Here is a 19,310-nt window from a genome sequence, read left to right on the forward strand (position 1 = left end):
TGTCTGTAACGCAGTAATGTAACGGTTGTAACAGTTACTAATACAAAAATGTCTTGCGTTACTTATATATATATATATACAGTATATATCCATATCGGGGGGAGAAAAAAACAACAGATCAAACCTCCCTTTACAGTCGGCCTACGTATGTTTGCGTAACAGTCGTCACTTGACTTGGCCCCAGAGTTCAAGAGGCGAAACAAGAATGGCAGAGGACGTCTTTTGAAACATGGAGGTAGGCATATTATTTTGTATTAGTTGCGCGAAAGGAAAAAAACTTAACAGTACCATGTACATTGTACGAATTTCGTTGTTATGTGCAATGACAATGAAAGGCATTCATTCATTCATTCATTTTTTCATTCAGGAGTTGTCATCTCAAATCAGTGCTGTGAGTTGGCTCAATAAAAATCAATTGTATCATCCAGAATGGTGACAAATATGTATGTGTGTGGCCAGAGAAATCCGATGGCATTTACTTTTCACGACAGATGATAATGAGACGATCAATAAGTGAATAAGTGCAATAGGAGTGTTATTGTGCTTTTAGGTGCTTAGGTTCAATTTGACTTCATTTTTAGGATTCTTGAATTGACTACACGTCAATTACATGTTCTCATATTTACAACAAGTATGTTTTGCCATATATAGCCGGGGTTTGAGTGGGAGGGTCAACTTTTCTTTCGGGTCCCTATGTGAAATGGTAAAAAACATGGGGGTCCACAAATGCCTCTATTGTCACGTGAACCTGTGATATTGTATGGAGTCTCTATATCCAGTGTATATTATTTCACTGGTATGGGTGAATTGTAGATAAATATGTACCACCATTTACACATGAAGAAACCCAATATGTCACGCTACACTAATACATTCAAATATTTCATTGAATCAAATAGAATATGAAAAGAGAGATTGAAAAACAATTGTGCATTGAAGATTCTATCATATCTACAACAATTGTACACAGTTTCCTCCAACAGGAGACAATCTCCTTCATTGGGAAAGGGATTTTCAGATGTAAAGGACGTAAAGGAAGTAGAAGATTCACATAATATTATATTCACTACAACAACTGCATATGTTGTGCCATAGTAAAGGCATCTTTAGTGTATGTCAATGGTGTTTAGAATGATCCATGACAAGCGTAGATACTCTTCTCCGATATAGGAGATCATGTCCTTTACTTCCGCCTGAACAAGCAGCATAGCCAGGCTGTGCAGCAAAGCCAGGCCGTGCAGCTCTTCCTCTTCCTTCGGGGGTCTTTGGGAGAGTAGCCGAACGTCTTCCCCAGCTCCTGGAGCTCCGTGGGCAGGGCCCCGTTCTCGGTGTAGAGGTCGTGGAGGCGCTTCCCCCAGTACTCACGGTCCTGTCCAGAGACACAACGAGCCCAAGGTGTGTATGGGTGCATGTCTATGTGTCTGAGAGTGTGAGAGTGTGTGTGTTTCTGTGTGTGTGTGTGTTGCTCAGTCAGCTTACCTTTACCACAGGGGTGCGGAGTTCCTCCAGGGTGTCTCTCCTGTGCTTCTCCACATGCATCTCCAGCCTGGTTTGGGGCCTGTCTGAGTCGGCCTCTCTCTTGACAGGGAGGTTGATGCAGTAGGGAGTGTCGTCTCCCTTCTTGGTGCCGCTAGCGAAGTGGACAGAGGGCTTCAAGTTGGCCATCAGCTTGCCAGCGACCATGCTGCAGAAGATGACAGCTAGCTGTGGAATCTTTAGCAGGTTGGCTCTGTTCAGCTTCATGGTGGGTAAGAAGCTGGAGGCTTCCTCTCTCATGGACCAGGCTATTGCCCGGCAAAATGTGGTCTCCTCTTCTGGGTGGGTGAAACGCCGCAGGGTGTTTAAGAAGACACGGTTGCGTCTGTACCTCTCTGCCTCCCTCTGCACCAGGAGGTGAGTGTGCTCCACCAGTGCTTCATGAAAGTCCTGCTGCTCCTTGCGTTGGGCTGTGGGCCAGGGCCAACAGTGGTGCTCAAACACACCAGTCAGTACCTGCAAGGGGAAGGAATCTTTAAGTTATGTTTACCTTATTTTGCCTCCTTGTACACTTGCAGTTTGTTAAAAGACATCTAGTACAGAGTTCAAAAGACCAGTTCAAACCTTTTTGATTATTGACACCTGGACCAGAGGCTCGGCCTTCTGGCCAAGGGCTATGATAGGCTTCTCTTTGTGGTCCAGGGGTGTGGTCTTCAGCCATTGGTTCTCTGGTGTGGTTGGCAGAACCTCAGGACAATCCCCTGCCCATGGTTGGCCTGGAGGTACGAGGGGCCCAAAGCGACGGGCCGCTCTGATGGCCAACTTCTGGTCTCGAACCTGCTGAGGTATCGGTACAACGTCTAAGACAATCGGATGTATACACTGAAACAATAGAATAAGAGGTTTATCTACATGAATAGACCATATTCTCAATAGCAAAAGCTAAAAAAGTTGATCTTATCTTACCTTCGCTGAAGGCTTCTCCACACCTAGGTCAACCTTGGAGACGTCACCCTGGTCGGGTGTGACATCTTCAAAGAAGTCAGCCCGGGGGAACTGCCTATGAAAGGCAGCAAGGCTGCAGTCCAGGGCTAGGTGGTTCTCCATCAGAGTGCTGGCTGGACGCACCTTCCTCTCCTCCTCCTCCTCCTCCTCCTCCTCCTCCTCCTCCTTCTCAGCACAAACAAGGTACCTGTGCTCCACCCACACCACATCTCTGTTGGAGAGGCGTGGCTTCAGTACCTTGCACCGGTAGTCCAGGACATCCTGGTCGGTCATCTTGGGAAAGGCCTGCTGGAACGTCGCCGTGTGACGAATCCATGTTCCGTACTGCTGGAACAGGGTCTTCTTCAGTGCCTCGGGAAGATGCTGAGAGAAGAGCTTGTCCTTCATGGCTTCCTCCACAGCCTTGGCTGTCTCTCCACAGGGGACGGGGACACCAGCAGGGCCGGCCTCATCAAGGGACTGGTACAGCCTCAGCACTCCCTCCATGACACACTGAGGGACGGCGGTCAGAACGGCAGGGTCTTTCAAACCTACCAGTTTCTTGACCTTGATGACGGTGCCAAACTTCTCCACCATGTCGCTCTGCAGTTGAAGCACGGTGCGCCTCATGTTGCAGAGGGGGGCAGGAAGCTTCTGGTCCACGGAGACACCGGGGACTCTCTCCAGGGTTGCCAGGGTGACAGCAGTCATCCTGATGGTCGTGGCGAGCAGTTCCTGCTGGCTCAGCTGCTTCACACCACGGCCATTCAGAGGGTGGAGCTTCAGGAGGAAGCTGACCAGGAAGTCCTCCACCAGCTTTCTGCTGATGAGGAACTTGGGAGGGAGAGGATGGGAGGCAGCCGCTCTCTGGCTGATCAGTCTCTCCTCCTGGTTGGCCGACAGCTGATCGGGGACCAGCTGGGCGATGCTCAGAGCCACCAGATGAACCAGGTAGCGAGACAAGATGTTGGAGCCGCTAGCCAGAGCTCTTGCCAGCACAGGCCTGGGGGCTAACACCTGCTCCAGCCTCTCCACAACCGCCTTGGCCACCTGGTGGGCAGCGGAGGACTGCAGGAGAGTGTTGGCCATCTGCTTCTCCTCGGTCACCTGGACCCAGGGGAAGCACCAGAGGCGTTCCTGGGTGTCGAGGACGAGAGAACTCGTCTGCGGACAGAGCCCTTGCTGGAAGGCCTGGTGGTTGACCTGGAGAAGCACCTGGGAGATGATGTGCTTGATGGTCTGGCTGTGCACCACAACCTGCCTGGGCATCCTCCTGGTCTGGGTCTCAGCTCTCCTCACCCTGGAGCCCATGTCAGAGAGGGCCCTCTGGAGGGTGGTGTGGGTGAGGTGCCCTGCGTCACCACTCATCAGAGTGGTGCAGGCTGGCAGCTGGAGAAACGTGAAGCATCAGCTTACATACCGAGACCTAAACAAGCCCACAGACCACTGTGATGGCAGTAGAGTGTATCAGAGATTAAAGCATGTGACTCTACCTGGCTGGAGAATGGAGAGGACTCGCTTGCCTGCATATGAAGCTCTCGTAGAACTCCCTGCTCAAGCTCTCTGAGCCTGTGGTAGGCCTTCACCTTCCACATCTGTGTGGACAAGAGCAGGCTGACTTGAGCATGAGAGATACAGCTTAGACTGCTCATGAATTGCTCATTTTCAAAGCAAAAAGGAATATTTTGAATGTCTCCTCATATCTGTAGTTAGTTAGTTAGTTAGTTAGTTGGTTAGCTAGTGAAAGGTAATATGTGCCTCACCAACTCCATGAAGTGGAGAGGGTTCCCTTCCACCATTTCCTGAAATCTGAACAACACAATGAATTTATTATCAGCACGTTAAGATGTATGAAAGAGAGAGAGAGAGTATGAGGGACTGTGTTTCAGTGTGTGTGTGTGAGAGAGAGAGTTTGTTTGTGAGTGTCATTGTCAATAATTCTTCAAAGTGGTGAAGGTGATCAGTGTGACTACCCACCTGTTCAGGAAGGCTGTCCTGGCATTGGACAGGATCCATCCCCTCATGAGGTGGATACTGATGTCAGAGGGGATCCCCCCCTGCTCCTGAAGACTCAGGAACTCCCTGATGAGCTGTCGCTGGAGACGGAGCAATTATTAGCAGTGAAACCTCTGAGCTAGGACACACACCTCATTTGATTGGCTACTGTAGGTGCAGGCCAGTTGTATGGTGTGGTGAGTGTTGGGCCTACCTGCTCATCAAGGTAGGACTGCACCCAGAGGAGAGTGTGGTTGGACATGGAGTCCATGATCACTCTGAGGGAACATGGATACCACAGGAAATGAATTAGAACCAGGAGGATATGGAGGGTACTTGGATACTGCTGACCTTTATCAAGCAAAACAGCTCAACAGAGATGTGTTCACCACTTTCCAATCACATTTATAAAATCATCAACTTCTTCAAAGAGTAGAATCGACCCTTTACAAATATTTTAATACAATTAAAGTGCATACCTTGGAAGGATCTTTGAAGTAGAATATTGATATGAAATCAATAAGAGTGTGCAAGAATGCAACAAGATGTCGAGAGCTATACAAACAGTAGTAAATATGCAGGAGTATATCGCTGGTGTGTATCGCAGGTGACTGACACGATTGACTCATTTGACCAGATTTTCCTAACTGTGTTCTAATTCTGCAGTATGACATCACAATAGGTTGCTAAGAAATAAGTTGTGGTTACAAAATGCTCCTTTTCGGGCAACACTTTACAGTAACATTACATACCTTAAAACTTGCATTTATGCTCACATACATAAACTAATGATGCATGCTAATCACAAACTAATGAAGAGCATACCTTAACTATGACTTCATGTGAGAATGATGACCATCTTCATCCAAATCAAATCCTTTTATTGTAACTCCACCATATACCGCAGTTCCAGGCAACATAGCAGTATAACGATTACCCGAGATCATCATTTACACTTAACACAAGTTACACATCTGTGACACAACACAATATACAATATACAGGAGATAAACAAAAGTGGCGTGGTGACATGTAGCTGTCTGTATAGTCATTTGCCACTATGTTATGAGAGCAGTATAGAATGTGAACTCAGCCTGAGGCTGATAAATACGGCGCAGATATACGGTATATAGGTATGTATCATGAGCGTTCAACAGTTCAGAAGTTTGATTGCTTGGAGGAAGAACGTGTCATGTAATCGGCAGGTGCGGGTCCTGATGCTGCGATACCGCCAACCTGATGGTATACTATTTCTGCAGTGACAGAAGCCCATGGCTCGGGTGGCTGGAGTCTCTTATGATCCTCCAAACTTTTTCCACACACCGCCTGGCCGACATTTACACTTTGTCATTTAGCGGACGCTCTTATCCAGAGCAGTAAGTACAGGGACATTCCCCCGAGGCAAGTAGGTGCCTTGCCCAAGGACACAACGTCAATTTGCAAGGCCGGGAATCGAACCGGCAACCTTCCGATTAAAAGCCCGATTCCCTAACCGCTCAGCCATCTGACCCCCCATGTTCCTCATGGACGTGGACAGCAAGGAACTTGAAGATGTTGACGCTCTCCACCGATGCCCTATCGATGGTGATGTGTCCGTGTTCTCTGTCTTTTCTCCTGAAGTCCACGGCAAGCTCTTTGGTCTTACTGGTGTTGAGGGAGAGGATGTGCTCCTGACCAGTGTTGGGGGTAATGCGTTACAAAGTAACTCTTTAGTGTAATCAGATTACATTTGTCTGTAACGCAGTAATGTAACGGTTGTAACAGTTACTAATACAAAAATGTCTTGCGTTACTTATATATATATATATACAGTATATATCCATATCGGGGGGAGAAAAAAACAACAGATCAAACCTCCCTTTACAGTCGGCCTACGTATGTTTGCGTAACAGTCGTCACTTGACTTGGCCCCAGAGTTCAAGAGGCGAAACAAGAATGGCAGAGGACGTCTTTTGAAACATGGAGGTAGGCATATTATTTTGTATTAGTTGCGCGAAAGGAAAAAAACTTAACAGTACCATGTACATTGTACGAATTTCGTTGTTATGTGCAATGACAATGAAAGGCATTCATTCATTCATTCATTTTTTCATTCAGGAGTTGTCATCTCAAATCAGTGCTGTGAGTTGGCTCAATACAAATCTATTGTATCATCCAGAATGGTGACAAATATGTATGTGTGTGGCCAGAGAAATCCGATGGCATTTACTTTTCACGACAGATGATAATGAGACGATCAATAAGTGAATAAGTGCAATAGGAGTGTTATTGTGCTTTTAGGTGCTTAGGTTCAATTTGACTTCATTTTTAGGATTCTTGAATTGACTACACGTCAATTACATGTTCTCATATTTACAACAAGTATGTTTTGCCACATATAGCCGGGGTTTGAGTGGGAGGGTCAACTTTTCTTTCGGGTCCCTATGTGAAATGGTAAAAAACATGGGGGTCCACAAATGCCTCTATTGTCACGTGAACCTGTGATATTGTATGGAGTCTCTATATCCAGTGTATATTATTTCACTGGTATGGGTGAATTGTAGATAAATATGTACCACCATTTACACATGAAGAAACCCAATATGTCACGCTACACTAATACATTCAAATATTTCATTGAATCAAATAGAATATGAAAAGAGAGATTGAAAAACAATTGTGCATTGAAGATTCTATCATATCTACAACAATTGTACACAGTTTCCTCCAACAGGAGACAATCTCCTTCATTGGGAAAGGGATTTTCAGATGTAAAGGACGTAAAGGAAGTAGAAGATTCACATAATATTATATTCACTACAACAACTGCATATGTTGTGCCATAGTAAAGGCATCTTTAGTGTATGTCAATGGTGTTTAGAATGATCCATGACAAGCGTAGATACTCTTCTCCGATATAGGAGATCATGTCCTTTACTTCCGCCTGAACAAGCAGCATAGCCAGGCTGTGCAGCAAAGCCAGGCCGTGCAGCTCTTCCTCTTCCTTCGGGGGTCTTTGGGAGAGTAGCCGAACGTCTTCCCCAGCTCCTGGAGCTCCGTGGGCAGGGCCCCGTTCTCGGTGTAGAGGTCGTGGAGGCGCTTCCCCCAGTACTCACGGTCCTGTCCAGAGACACAACGAGCCCAAGGTGTGTATGGGTGCATGTCTATGTGTCTGAGAGTGTGAGAGTGTGTGTGTTTCTGTGTGTGTGTGTGTTGCTCAGTCAGCTTACCTTTACCACAGGGGTGCGGAGTTCCTCCAGGGTGTCTCTCCTGTGCTTCTCCACATGCATCTCCAGCCTGGTTTGGGGCCTGTCTGAGTCGGCCTCTCTCTTGACAGGGAGGTTGATGCAGTAGGGAGTGTCGTCTCCCTTCTTGGTGCCGCTAGCGAAGTGGACAGAGGGCTTCAAGTTGGCCATCAGCTTGCCAGCGACCATGCTGCAGAAGATGACAGCTAGCTGTGGAATCTTTAGCAGGTTGGCTCTGTTCAGCTTCATGGTGGGTAAGAAGCTGGAGGCTTCCTCTCTCATGGACCAGGCTATTGCCCGGCAAAATGTGGTCTCCTCTTCTGGGTGGGTGAAACGCCGCAGGGTGTTTAAGAAGACACGGTTGCGTCTGTACCTCTCTGCCTCCCTCTGCACCAGGAGGTGAGTGTGCTCCACCAGTGCTTCATGAAAGTCCTGCTGCTCCTTGCGTTGGGCTGTGGGCCAGGGCCAACAGTGGTGCTCAAACACACCAGTCAGTACCTGCAAGGGGAAGGAATCTTTAAGTTATGTTTACCTTATTTTGCCTCCTTGTACACTTGCAGTTTGTTAAAAGACATCTAGTACAGAGTTCAAAAGACCAGTTCAAACCTTTTTGATTATTGACACCTGGACCAGAGGCTCGGCCTTCTGGCCAAGGGCTATGATAGGCTTCTCTTTGTGGTCCAGGGGTGTGGTCTTCAGCCATTGGTTCTCTGGTGTGGTTGGCAGAACCTCAGGACAATCCCCTGCCCATGGTTGGCCTGGAGGTACGAGGGGCCCAAAGCGACGGGCCGCTCTGATGGCCAACTTCTGGTCTCGAACCTGCTGAGGTATCGGTACAACGTCTAAGACAATCGGATGTATACACTGAAACAATAGAATAAGAGGTTTATCTACATGAATAGACCATATTCTCAATAGCAAAAGCTAAAAAAGTTGATCTTATCTTACCTTCGCTGAAGGCTTCTCCACACCTAGGTCAACCTTGGAGACGTCACCCTGGTCGGGTGTGACATCTTCAAAGAAGTCAGCCCGGGGGAACTGCCTATGAAAGGCAGCAAGGCTGCAGTCCAGGGCTAGGTGGTTCTCCATCAGAGTGCTGGCTGGACGCACCTTCCTCTCCTCCTCCTCCTCCTCCTCCTCCTCCTCCTCCTCCTCCTCCTCCTCCTCCTCCTCCTCCTCCTCCTCCTTCTCAGCACAAACAAGGTACCTGTGCTCCACCCACACCACATCTCTGTTGGAGAGGCGTGGCTTCAGTACCTTGCACCGGTAGTCCAGGACATCCTGGTCGGTCATCTTGGGAAAGGCCTGCTGGAACGTCGCCGTGTGACGAATCCATGTTCCGTACTGCTGGAACAGGGTCTTCTTCAGTGCCTCGGGAAGATGCTGAGAGAAGAGCTTGTCCTTCATGGCTTCCTCCACAGCCTTGGCTGTCTCTCCACAGGGGACGGGGACACCAGCAGGGCCGGCCTCATCAAGGGACTGGTACAGCCTCAGCACTCCCTCCATGACACACTGAGGGACGGCGGTCAGAACGGCAGGGTCTTTCAAACCTACCAGTTTCTTGACCTTGATGACGGTGCCAAACTTCTCCACCATGTCGCTCTGCAGTTGAAGCACGGTGCGCCTCATGTTGCAGAGGGGGGCAGGAAGCTTCTGGTCCACGGAGACACCGGGGACTCTCTCCAGGGTTGCCAGGGTGACAGCAGTCATCCTGATGGTCGTGGCGAGCAGTTCCTGCTGGCTCAGCTGCTTCACACCACGGCCATTCAGAGGGTGGAGCTTCAGGAGGAAGCTGACCAGGAAGTCCTCCACCAGCTTTCTGCTGATGAGGAACTTGGGAGGGAGAGGATGGGAGGCAGCCGCTCTCTGGCTGATCAGTCTCTCCTCCTGGTTGGCCGACAGCTGATCGGGGACCAGCTGGGCGATGCTCAGAGCCACCAGATGAACCAGGTAGCGAGACAAGATGTTGGAGCCGCTAGCCAGAGCTCTTGCCAGCACAGGCCTGGGGGCTAACACCTGCTCCAGCCTCTCCACAACCGCCTTGGCCACCTGGTGGGCAGCGGAGGACTGCAGGAGAGTGTTGGCCATCTGCTTCTCCTCGGTCACCTGGACCCAGGGGAAGCACCAGAGGCGTTCCTGGGTGTCGAGGACGAGAGAACTCGTCTGCGGACAGAGCCCTTGCTGGAAGGCCTGGTGGTTGACCTGGAGAAGCACCTGGGAGATGATGTGCTTGATGGTCTGGCTGTGCACCACAACCTGCCTGGGCATCCTCCTGGTCTGGGTCTCAGCTCTCCTCACCCTGGAGCCCATGTCAGAGAGGGCCCTCTGGAGGGTGGTGTGGGTGAGGTGCCCTGCGTCACCACTCATCAGAGTGGTGCAGGCTGGCAGCTGGAGAAACGTGAAGCATCAGCTTACATACCGAGACCTAAACAAGCCCACAGACCACTGTGATGGCAGTAGAGTGTATCAGAGATTAAAGCATGTGACTCTACCTGGCTGGAGAATGGAGAGGACTCGCTTGCCTGCATATGAAGCTCTCGTAGAACTCCCTGCTCAAGCTCTCTGAGCCTGTGGTAGGCCTTCACCTTCCACATCTGTGTGGACAAGAGCAGGCTGACTTGAGCATGAGAGATACAGCTTAGACTGCTCATGAATTGCTCATTTTCAAAGCAAAAAGGAATATTTTGAATGTCTCCTCATATCTGTAGTTAGTTAGTTAGTTAGTTAGTTGGTTAGCTAGTGAAAGGTAATATGTGCCTCACCAACTCCATGAAGTGGAGAGGGTTCCCTTCCACCATTTCCTGAAATCTGAACAACACAATGAATTTATTATCAGCACGTTAAGATGTATGAAAGAGAGAGAGAGAGTATGAGGGACTGTGTTTCAGTGTGTGTGTGTGAGAGAGAGAGTTTGTTTGTGAGTGTCATTGTCAATAATTCTTCAAAGTGGTGAAGGTGATCAGTGTGACTACCCACCTGTTCAGGAAGGCTGTCCTGGCATTGGACAGGATCCATCCCCTCATGAGGTGGATACTGATGTCAGAGGGGATCCCCCCCTGCTCCTGAAGACTCAGGAACTCCCTGATGAGCTGTCGCTGGAGACGGAGCAATTATTAGCAGTGAAACCTCTGAGCTAGGACACACACCTCATTTGATTGGCTACTGTAGGTGCAGGCCAGTTGTATGGTGTGGTGAGTGTTGGGCCTACCTGCTCATCAAGGTAGGACTGCACCCAGAGGAGAGTGTGGTTGGACATGGAGTCCATGATCACTCTGAGGGAACATGGATACCACAGGAAATGAATTAGAACCAGGAGGATATGGAGGGTACTTGGATACTGCTGACCTTTATCAAGCAAAACAGCTCAACAGAGATGTGTTCACCACTTTCCAATCACATTTATAAAATCATCAACTTCTTCAAAGAGTAGAATCGACCCTTTACAAATATTTTAATACAATTAAAGTGCATACCTTGGAAGGATCTTTGAAGTAGAATATTGATATGAAATCAATAAGAGTGTGCAAGAATGCAACAAGATGTCGAGAGCTATACAAACAGTAGTAAATATGCAGGAGTATATCGCTGGTGTGTATCGCAGGTGACTGACACGATTGACTCATTTGACCAGATTTTCCTAACTGTGTTCTAATTCTGCAGTATGACATCACAATAGGTTGCTAAGAAATAAGTTGTGGTTACAAAATGCTCCTTTTCGGGCAACACTTTACAGTAACATTACATACCTTAAAACTTGCATTTATGCTCACATACATAAACTAATGATGCATGCTAATCACAAACTAATGAAGAGCATACCTTAACTATGACTTCATGTGAGAATGATGACCATCTTCATCCAAATCAAATCCTTTTATTGTAACTCCACCATATACCGCAGTTCCAGGCAACATAGCAGTATAACGATTACCCGAGATCATCATTTACACTTAACACAAGTTACACATCTGTGACACAACACAATATACAATATACAGGAGATAAACAAAAGTGGCGTGGTGACATGTAGCTGTCTGTATAGTCATTTGCCACTATGTTATGAGAGCAGTATAGAATGTGAACTCAGCCTGAGGCTGATAAATACGGCGCAGATATACGGTATATAGGTATGTATCATGAGCGTTCAACAGTTCAGAAGTTTGATTGCTTGGAGGAAGAACGTGTCATGTAATCGGCAGGTGCGGGTCCTGATGCTGCGATACCGCCAACCTGATGGTATACTATTTCTGCAGTGACAGAAGCCCATGGCTCGGGTGGCTGGAGTCTCTTATGATCCTCCAAACTTTTTCCACACACCGCCTGGCCGACATTTACACTTTGTCATTTAGCAGACGCTCTTATCCAGAGCAGTAAGTACAGGGACATTCCCCCGAGGCGAGTAGGTGCCTTGCCCAAGGACACAACGTCTATTCGCAAGGCCGGGAATCGAACCGGCAACCTTCTGATTAAAAGCCCGATTCCCTAACCGCTCAGCCATCTGATCCCCCATGTTCCTCATGGACGTGGACAGCAAGGAACTTGAAGATGTTGACGCTCTCCACCGATGCCCTATCGATGGTGATGTGTCCGTGTTCTCTGTCTTTTCTCCTGAAGTCCACGGCAAGCTCTTTGGTCTTACTGGTGTTGAGGGAGAGGATGTGCTCCTGACCAGTGTTGGGGGTAATGCGTTACAAAGTAACTCTTTACTGTAATCAGATTACATTTGTCTGTAACGCAGTAATGTAACGGTTGTAACAGTTACTAATACAAAAATGTCTTGCGTTACTTATATATATATATATACAGTATATATCCATATCGGGGGGAGAAAAAAACAACAGATCAAACCTCCCTTTACAGTCGGCCTACGTATGTTTGCGTAACAGTCGTCACTTGACTTGGCCCCAGAGTTCAAGAGGCGAAACAAGAATGGCAGAGGACGTCTTTTGAAACATGGAGGTAGGCATATTATTTTGTATTAGTTGCGCGAAAGGAAAAAAACTTAACAGTACCATGTACATTGTACGAATTTCGTTGTTATGTGCAATGACAATGAAAGGCATTCATTCATTCATTCATTTTTTCATTCAGGAGTTGTCATCTCAAATCAGTGCTGTGAGTTGGCTCAATAAAAATCAATTGTATCATCCAGAATGGTGACAAATATGTATGTGTGTGGCCAGAGAAATCCGATGGCATTTACTTTTCACGACAGATGATAATGAGACGATCAATAAGTGAATAAGTGCAATAGGAGTGTTATTGTGCTTTTAGGTGCTTAGGTTCAATTTGACTTCATTTTTAGGATTCTTGAATTGACTACACGTCAATTACATGTTCTCATATTTACAACAAGTATGTTTTGCCATATATAGCCGGGGTTTGAGTGGGAGGGTCAACTTTTCTTTCGGGTCCCTATGTGAAATGGTAAAAAACATGGGGGTCCACAAATGCCTCTATTGTCACGTGAACCTGTGATATTGTATGGAGTCTCTATATCCAGTGTATATTATTTCACTGGTATGGGTGAATTGTAGATAAATATGTACCACCATTTACACATGAAGAAACCCAATATGTCACGCTACACTAATACATTCAAATATTTCATTGAATCAAATAGAATATGAAAAGAGAGATTGAAAAACAATTGTGCATTGAAGATTCTATCATATCTACAACAATTGTACACAGTTTCCTCCAACAGGAGACAATCTCCTTCATTGGGAAAGGGATTTTCAGATGTAAAGGACGTAAAGGAAGTAGAAGATTCACATAATATTATATTCACTACAACAACTGCATATGTTGTGCCATAGTAAAGGCATCTTTAGTGTATGTCAATGGTGTTTAGAATGATCCATGACAAGCGTAGATACTCTTCTCCGATATAGGAGATCATGTCCTTTACTTCCGCCTGAACAAGCAGCATAGCCAGGCTGTGCAGCAAAGCCAGGCCGTGCAGCTCTTCCTCTTCCTTCGGGGGTCTTTGGGAGAGTAGCCGAACGTCTTCCCCAGCTCCTGGAGCTCCGTGGGCAGGGCCCCGTTCTCGGTGTAGAGGTCGTGGAGGCGCTTCCCCCAGTACTCACGGTCCTGTCCAGAGACACAACGAGCCCAAGGTGTGTATGGGTGCATGTCTATGTGTCTGAGAGTGTGAGAGTGTGTGTGTTTCTGTGTGTGTGTGTGTTGCTCAGTCAGCTTACCTTTACCACAGGGGTGCGGAGTTCCTCCAGGGTGTCTCTCCTGTGCTTCTCCACATGCATCTCCAGCCTGGTTTGGGGCCTGTCTGAGTCGGCCTCTCTCTTGACAGGGAGGTTGATGCAGTAGGGAGTGTCGTCTCCCTTCTTGGTGCCGCTAGCGAAGTGGACAGAGGGCTTCAAGTTGGCCATCAGCTTGCCAGCGACCATGCTGCAGAAGATGACAGCTAGCTGTGGAATCTTTAGCAGGTTGGCTCTGTTCAGCTTCATGGTGGGTAAGAAGCTGGAGGCTTCCTCTCTCATGGACCAGGCTATTGCCCGGCAAAATGTGGTCTCCTCTTCTGGGTGGGTGAAACGCCGCAGGGTGTTTAAGAAGACACGGTTGCGTCTGTACCTCTCTGCCTCCCTCTGCACCAGGAGGTGAGTGTGCTCCACCAGTGCTTCATGAAAGTCCTGCTGCTCCTTGCGTTGGGCTGTGGGCCAGGGCCAACAGTGGTGCTCAAACACACCAGTCAGTACCTGCAAGGGGAAGGAATCTTTAAGTTATGTTTACCTTATTTTGCCTCCTTGTACACTTGCAGTTTGTTAAAAGACATCTAGTACAGAGTTCAAAAGACCAGTTCAAACCTTTTTGATTATTGACACCTGGACCAGAGGCTCGGCCTTCTGGCCAAGGGCTATGATAGGCTTCTCTTTGTGGTCCAGGGGTGTGGTCTTCAGCCATTGGTTCTCTGGTGTGGTTGGCAGAACCTCAGGACAATCCCCTGCCCATGGTTGGCCTGGAGGTACGAGGGGCCCAAAGCGACGGGCCGCTCTGATGGCCAACTTCTGGTCTCGAACCTGCTGAGGTATCGGTACAACGTCTAAGACAATCGGATGTATACACTGAAACAATAGAATAAGAGGTTTATCTACATGAATAGACCATATTCTCAATAGCAAAAGCTAAAAAAGTTGATCTTATCTTACCTTCGCTGAAGGCTTCTCCACACCTAGGTCAACCTTGGAGACGTCACCCTGGTCGGGTGTGACATCTTCAAAGAAGTCAGCCCGGGGGAACTGCCTATGAAAGGCAGCAAGGCTGCAGTCCAGGGCTAGGTGGTTCTCCATCAGAGTGCTGGCTGGACGCACCTTCCTCTCCTCCTCCTCCTCCTCCTCCTCCTCCTCCTCCTCCTCCTCCTCCTCCTCCTCCTTCTCAGCACAAACAAGGTACCTGTGCTCCACCCACACCACATCTCTGTTGGAGAGGCGTGGCTTCAGTACCTTGCACCGGTAGTCCAGGACATCCTGGTCGGTCATCTTGGGAAAGGCCTGCTGGAACGTCGCCGTGTGACGAATCCATGTTCCGTACTGCTGGAACAGGGTCTTCTTCAGTGCCTCGGGAAGATGCTGAGAGAAGAGCTTGTCCTTCATGGCTTCCTCCACAGCCTTGGCTGTCTCTCCACAGGGGACGGGGACACCAGCAGGGCCGGCCTCATCAAGGGACTGGTACAGCCTCAGCACTCCCTCCATGACACACTGAGGGACGGCGGTCAGAACGGCAGGGTCTTTCAAACCTACCAGTTTCTTGACCTTGATGACGGTGCCAAACTTCTCCACCATGTCGCTCTGCAGTTGAAGCACGGTGCGCCTCATGTTGCAGAGGGGGGCAGGAAGCTTCTGGTCCACGGAGACACCGGGGACTCTCTCCAGGGTTGCCAGGGTGACAGCAGTCATCCTGATGGTCGTGGCGAGCAGTTCCTGCTGGCTCAGCTGCTTCACACCACGGCCATTCAGAGGGTGGAGCTTCAGGAGGAAGCTGACCAGGAAGTCCTCCACCAGCTTTCTGCTGATGAGGAACTTGGGAGGGAGAGGATGGGAGGCAGCCGCTCTCTGGCTGATCAGTCTCTCCTCCTGGTTGGCCGACAGCTGATCGGGGACCAGCTGGGCGATGCTCAGAGCCACCAGATGAACCAGGTAGCGAGACAAGATGTTGGAGCCGCTAGCCAGAGCTCTTGCCAGCACAGGCCTGGGGGCTAACACCTGCTCCAGCCTCTCCACAACCGCCTTGGCCACCTGGTGGGCAGCGGAGGACTGCAGGAGAGTGTTGGCCATCTGCTTCTCCTCGGTCACCTGGACCCAGGGGAAGCACCAGAGGCGTTCCTGGGTGTCGAGGACGAGAGAACTCGTCTGCGGACAGAGCCCTTGCTGGAAGGCCTGGTGGTTGACCTGGAGAAGCACCTGGGAGATGATGTGCTTGATGGTCTGGCTGTGCACCACAACCTGCCTGGGCATCCTCCTGGTCTGGGTCTCAGCTCTCCTCACCCTGGAGCCCATGTCAGAGAGGGCCCTCTGGAGGGTGGTGTGGGTGAGGTGCCCTGCGTCACCACTCATCAGAGTGGTGCAGGCTGGCAGCTGGAGAAACGTGAAGCATCAGCTTACATACCGAGACCTAAACAAGCCCACAGACCACTGTGATGGCAGTAGAGTGTATCAGAGATTAAAGCATGTGACTCTACCTGGCTGGAGAATGGAGAGGACTCGCTTGCCTGCATATGAAGCTCTCGTAGAACTCCCTGCTCAAGCTCTCTGAGCCTGTGGTAGGCCTTCACCTTCCACATCTGTGTGGACAAGAGCAGGCTGACTTGAGCATGAGAGATACAGCTTAGACTGCTCATGAATTGCTCATTTTTAAAGCAAAAAGGAATATTTTGAATGTCTCCTCATATCTGTAGTTAGTTAGTTAGTTAGTTAGTTGGTTAGCTAGTGAAAGGTAATATGTGCCTCACCAACTCCATGAAGTGGAGAGGGTTCCCTTCCACCATTTCCTGAAATCTGAACAACACAATGAATTTATTATCAGCACGTTAAGATGTATGAAAGAGAGAGAGAGAGTATGAGGGACTGTGTTTCAGTGTGTGTGTGTGAGAGAGAGAGTTTGTTTGTGAGTGTCATTGTCAATAATTCTTCAAAGTGGTGAAGGTGATCAGTGTGACTACCCACCTGTTCAGGAAGGCTGTCCTGGCATTGGACAGGATCCATCCCCTCATGAGGTGGATACTGATGTCAGAGGGGATCCCCCCTGCTCCTGAAGACTCAGGAACTCCCTGATGAGCTGTCGCTGGAGACAGAGCAATTATTAGCAGTGAAACCTCTGAGCTAGGACACACACCTCATTTGATTGGCTACTGTAGGTGCAGGCCAGTTGTATGGTGTGGTGAGTGTTGGGCCTACCTGCTCATCAAGGTAGGACTGCACCCAGAGGAGAGTGTGGTTGGACATGGAGTCCATGATCACTCTGAGGGAACATGGATACCACAGGAAATGAATTAGAACCAGGAGGATATGGAGGGTACTTGGATACTGCTGACCTTTATCAAGCAAAACAGCTCAACAGAGATGTGTTCACCACTTTCCAATCACATTTATAAAATCATCAACTTCTTCAAAGAGTAGAATCGACCCTTTACAAATATTTAAATACAATTAAAGTGCATACCTTGGAAGGATCTTTGAAGTAGAATATTGATATGAAATCAATAAGAGTGTGCAAGAATGCAACAAGATGTCGAGAGCTATACAAACAGTAGTAAATATGCAGGAGTATATCGCTGGTGTGTATCGCAGGTGACTGACACGATTGACTCATTTGACCAGATTTTCCTGACTGTGTTCTAATTCTGCAGTATGACATCACAATAGGTTGCTAAGAAATAAGTTGTGGTTACAAAATGCTCCTTTTCGGGCAACACTTTACAGTAACATTACATACCTTAAAACTTGCATTTATGCTCACATACATAAACTAATGATGCATGCTAATCACAAACTAATGAAGAGCATACCTTAACTATGACTTCATGTGAGAATGATGACCATCTTCATCCAAATCAAATCCTTTTATTGTAACTCCACCATATACCGCAGTTCCAGGCAACATAGCAGTATAACGATTACCCGAGATCATCATTTACACTTAACACAAGTTACACATCTGTGACACAACACAATGTACAATATACAGGAGATAAACAAAAGTGGCATGGTGACATGTAGCTGTCTGTATAGTCATTTGCCACTATGTTATGAGAGCAGTATAGAATGTGAACTCAGCCTGAGGCTGATAAATACGGCGCAGATATACGGTATATAGGTATGTATCATGAGCGTTCAACAGTTCAGAAGTTTGATTGCTTGGAGGAAGAACGTGTCATGTAATCGGCAGGTGCGGGTCCTGATGCTGCGATACCGCCAACCTGATGGTATACTATTTCTGCAGTGACAGAAGCCCATGGCTCGGGTGGCTGGAGTCTCTTATGATCCTCCAAACTTTTTCCACACACCGCCTGGCCGACATTTACACTTTGTCATTTAGCAGACGCTCTTATCCAGAGCAGTAAGTACAGGGACATTCCCCCGAGGCAAGTAGGTGCCTTGCCCAAGGACACAACGTCAATTTGCAAGGCCGGGAATCGAACCGGCAACCTTCCGATTAAAAGCCCGATTCCCTAACCGCTCAGCCATCTTACCCCCCATGTTCCTCATGGACGTGGACAGCAAGGAACTTGAAGATGTTGACGCTCTCCACCGATGCCCCATCGATGGTGATGTGTCCGTGTTCTCTGTCTTTTCTCCTGAAGTCCACGGCAAGCTCTTTGGTCTTACTGGTGTTGAGGGAGAGGATGTGCTCCTGACCAGTGTTGGGGGTAATGCGTTACAAAGTAACTCTTTAGTGTAATCAGATTACATTTGTCTGTAACGCAGTAATGTAACGGTTGTAACAGTTACTAATACAAAAATGTCTTGCGTTACTTATATATATATATATATACAGTATATATCCATATCGGGGGGAGAAAAAAACAACAGATCAAACCTCCCTTTACAGTCGGCCTACGTATGTTTGCGTAACAGTCGTCACTTGACTTGGCCCCAGAGTTCAAGAGGCGAAACAAGAATGGCAGAGGACGTCTTTTGAAACATGGAGGTAGGCATATTATTTTGTATTAGTTGCGCGAAAGGAAAAAAACTTAACAGTACCATGTACATTGTACGAATTTCGTTGTTATGTGCAATGACAATGAAAGGCATTCATTCATTCATTCATTTTTTCATTCAGGAGTTGTCATCTCAAATCAGTGCTGTGAGTTGGCTCAATACAAATCTATTGTATCATCCAGAATGGTGACAAATATGTATGTGTGTGGCCAGAGAAATCCGATGGCATTTACTTTTCACGACAGATGATAATGAGACGATCAATAAGTGAATAAGTGCAATAGGAGTGTTATTGTGCTTTTAGGTGCTTAGGTTCAATTTGACTTCATTTTTAGGATTCTTGAATTGACTACACGTCAATTACATGTTCTCATATTTACAACAAGTATGTTTTGCCACATATAGCCGGGGTTTGAGTGGGAGGGTCAACTTTTCTTTCGGGTCCCTATGTGAAATG

General features: G+C 47.8%; 3 protein-coding genes across 3 annotated transcripts; all 3 read right to left on the reverse strand.

Moving 5' to 3' along the window:
- Window positions 1-931: 931 nt before the first annotated feature.
- On the reverse strand, window positions 932-4,726 carry LOC146273559 (uncharacterized). Its single transcript, XM_084706240.1, has 8 exons — window positions 4,670-4,726; window positions 4,438-4,556; window positions 4,224-4,269; window positions 3,954-4,055; window positions 2,443-3,849; window positions 2,101-2,313; window positions 1,480-1,992; window positions 932-1,369 (listed from the first exon to the last, which is right to left on the reverse strand). Exons 1-8 carry the CDS (start codon window positions 4,724-4,726, stop codon window positions 1,184-1,186), a joined length of 2,643 nt encoding a protein of 880 aa, XP_084562366.1. The 3' UTR covers window positions 932-1,183.
- Window positions 4,727-7,116: 2,390 nt separating this feature from the next.
- LOC146273560 (uncharacterized) lies at window positions 7,117-10,944 on the reverse strand. The gene is made up of 8 exons (XM_084706241.1): window positions 10,888-10,944; window positions 10,656-10,774; window positions 10,442-10,487; window positions 10,172-10,273; window positions 8,628-10,067; window positions 8,286-8,498; window positions 7,665-8,177; window positions 7,117-7,554 (listed from the first exon to the last, which is right to left on the reverse strand). The coding sequence occupies exons 1-8, from the start codon at window positions 10,942-10,944 to the stop codon at window positions 7,369-7,371; spliced, it is 2,676 nt and encodes an 891-aa protein (XP_084562367.1). The 3' UTR covers window positions 7,117-7,368.
- Window positions 10,945-13,334: 2,390 nt separating this feature from the next.
- Window positions 13,335-17,146, reverse strand: LOC146273561 (uncharacterized). The gene is made up of 8 exons (XM_084706243.1): window positions 17,090-17,146; window positions 16,859-16,962; window positions 16,645-16,690; window positions 16,375-16,476; window positions 14,846-16,270; window positions 14,504-14,716; window positions 13,883-14,395; window positions 13,335-13,772 (listed from the first exon to the last, which is right to left on the reverse strand). Exons 1-8 carry the CDS (start codon window positions 17,144-17,146, stop codon window positions 13,587-13,589), a joined length of 2,646 nt encoding a protein of 881 aa, XP_084562369.1. The 3' UTR covers window positions 13,335-13,586.
- Between the last annotated feature and the right edge of the window lie 2,164 nt (window positions 17,147-19,310).

This window comes from Hypomesus nipponensis, chromosome 9, assembly GCF_054491055.1.
Source record: "Hypomesus nipponensis isolate SF chromosome 9, ASM5449105v1, whole genome shotgun sequence".
NCBI lineage: Eukaryota > Metazoa > Chordata > Actinopteri > Osmeriformes > Osmeridae > Hypomesus > Hypomesus nipponensis.

Coding starts and splice junctions, on each gene's coding strand:
- LOC146273560 (XM_084706241.1), bottom strand. CDS start 10,944: ATGGACTCCATGTCCAACCACACTCTCCTCTGGGTGCAGTCCTACCTT. Junction 8,499..8,627: donor TGGAGAAGCCTTCAGCGAAG/GTAAGATAAGAT, acceptor ATACCTCAGCAG/GTTCGAGACCAGAAGTTGGC. Junction 8,178..8,285: donor AGGTGTCAATAATCAAAAAG/GTTTGAACTGGT, acceptor TTCCCCTTGCAG/GTACTGACTGGTGTGTTTGA.
- LOC146273561 (XM_084706243.1), bottom strand. CDS start 17,146: ATGGACTCCATGTCCAACCACACTCTCCTCTGGGTGCAGTCCTACCTT. Junction 16,477..16,644: donor CTCTCCACTTCATGGAGTTG/GTGAGGCACATA, acceptor TTGTCCACACAG/ATGTGGAAGGTGAAGGCCTA. Junction 13,773..13,882: donor TCCGCACCCCTGTGGTAAAG/GTAAGCTGACTG, acceptor GTCTCTGGACAG/GACCGTGAGTACTGGGGGAA.
- LOC146273559 (XM_084706240.1), bottom strand. CDS start 4,726: ATGGACTCCATGTCCAACCACACTCTCCTCTGGGTGCAGTCCTACCTT. Junction 4,270..4,437: donor AGGACAGCCTTCCTGAACAG/GTGGGTAGTCAC, acceptor TGTGTTGTTCAG/ATTTCAGGAAATGGTGGAAG. Junction 2,314..2,442: donor TGGAGAAGCCTTCAGCGAAG/GTAAGATAAGAT, acceptor ATACCTCAGCAG/GTTCGAGACCAGAAGTTGGC.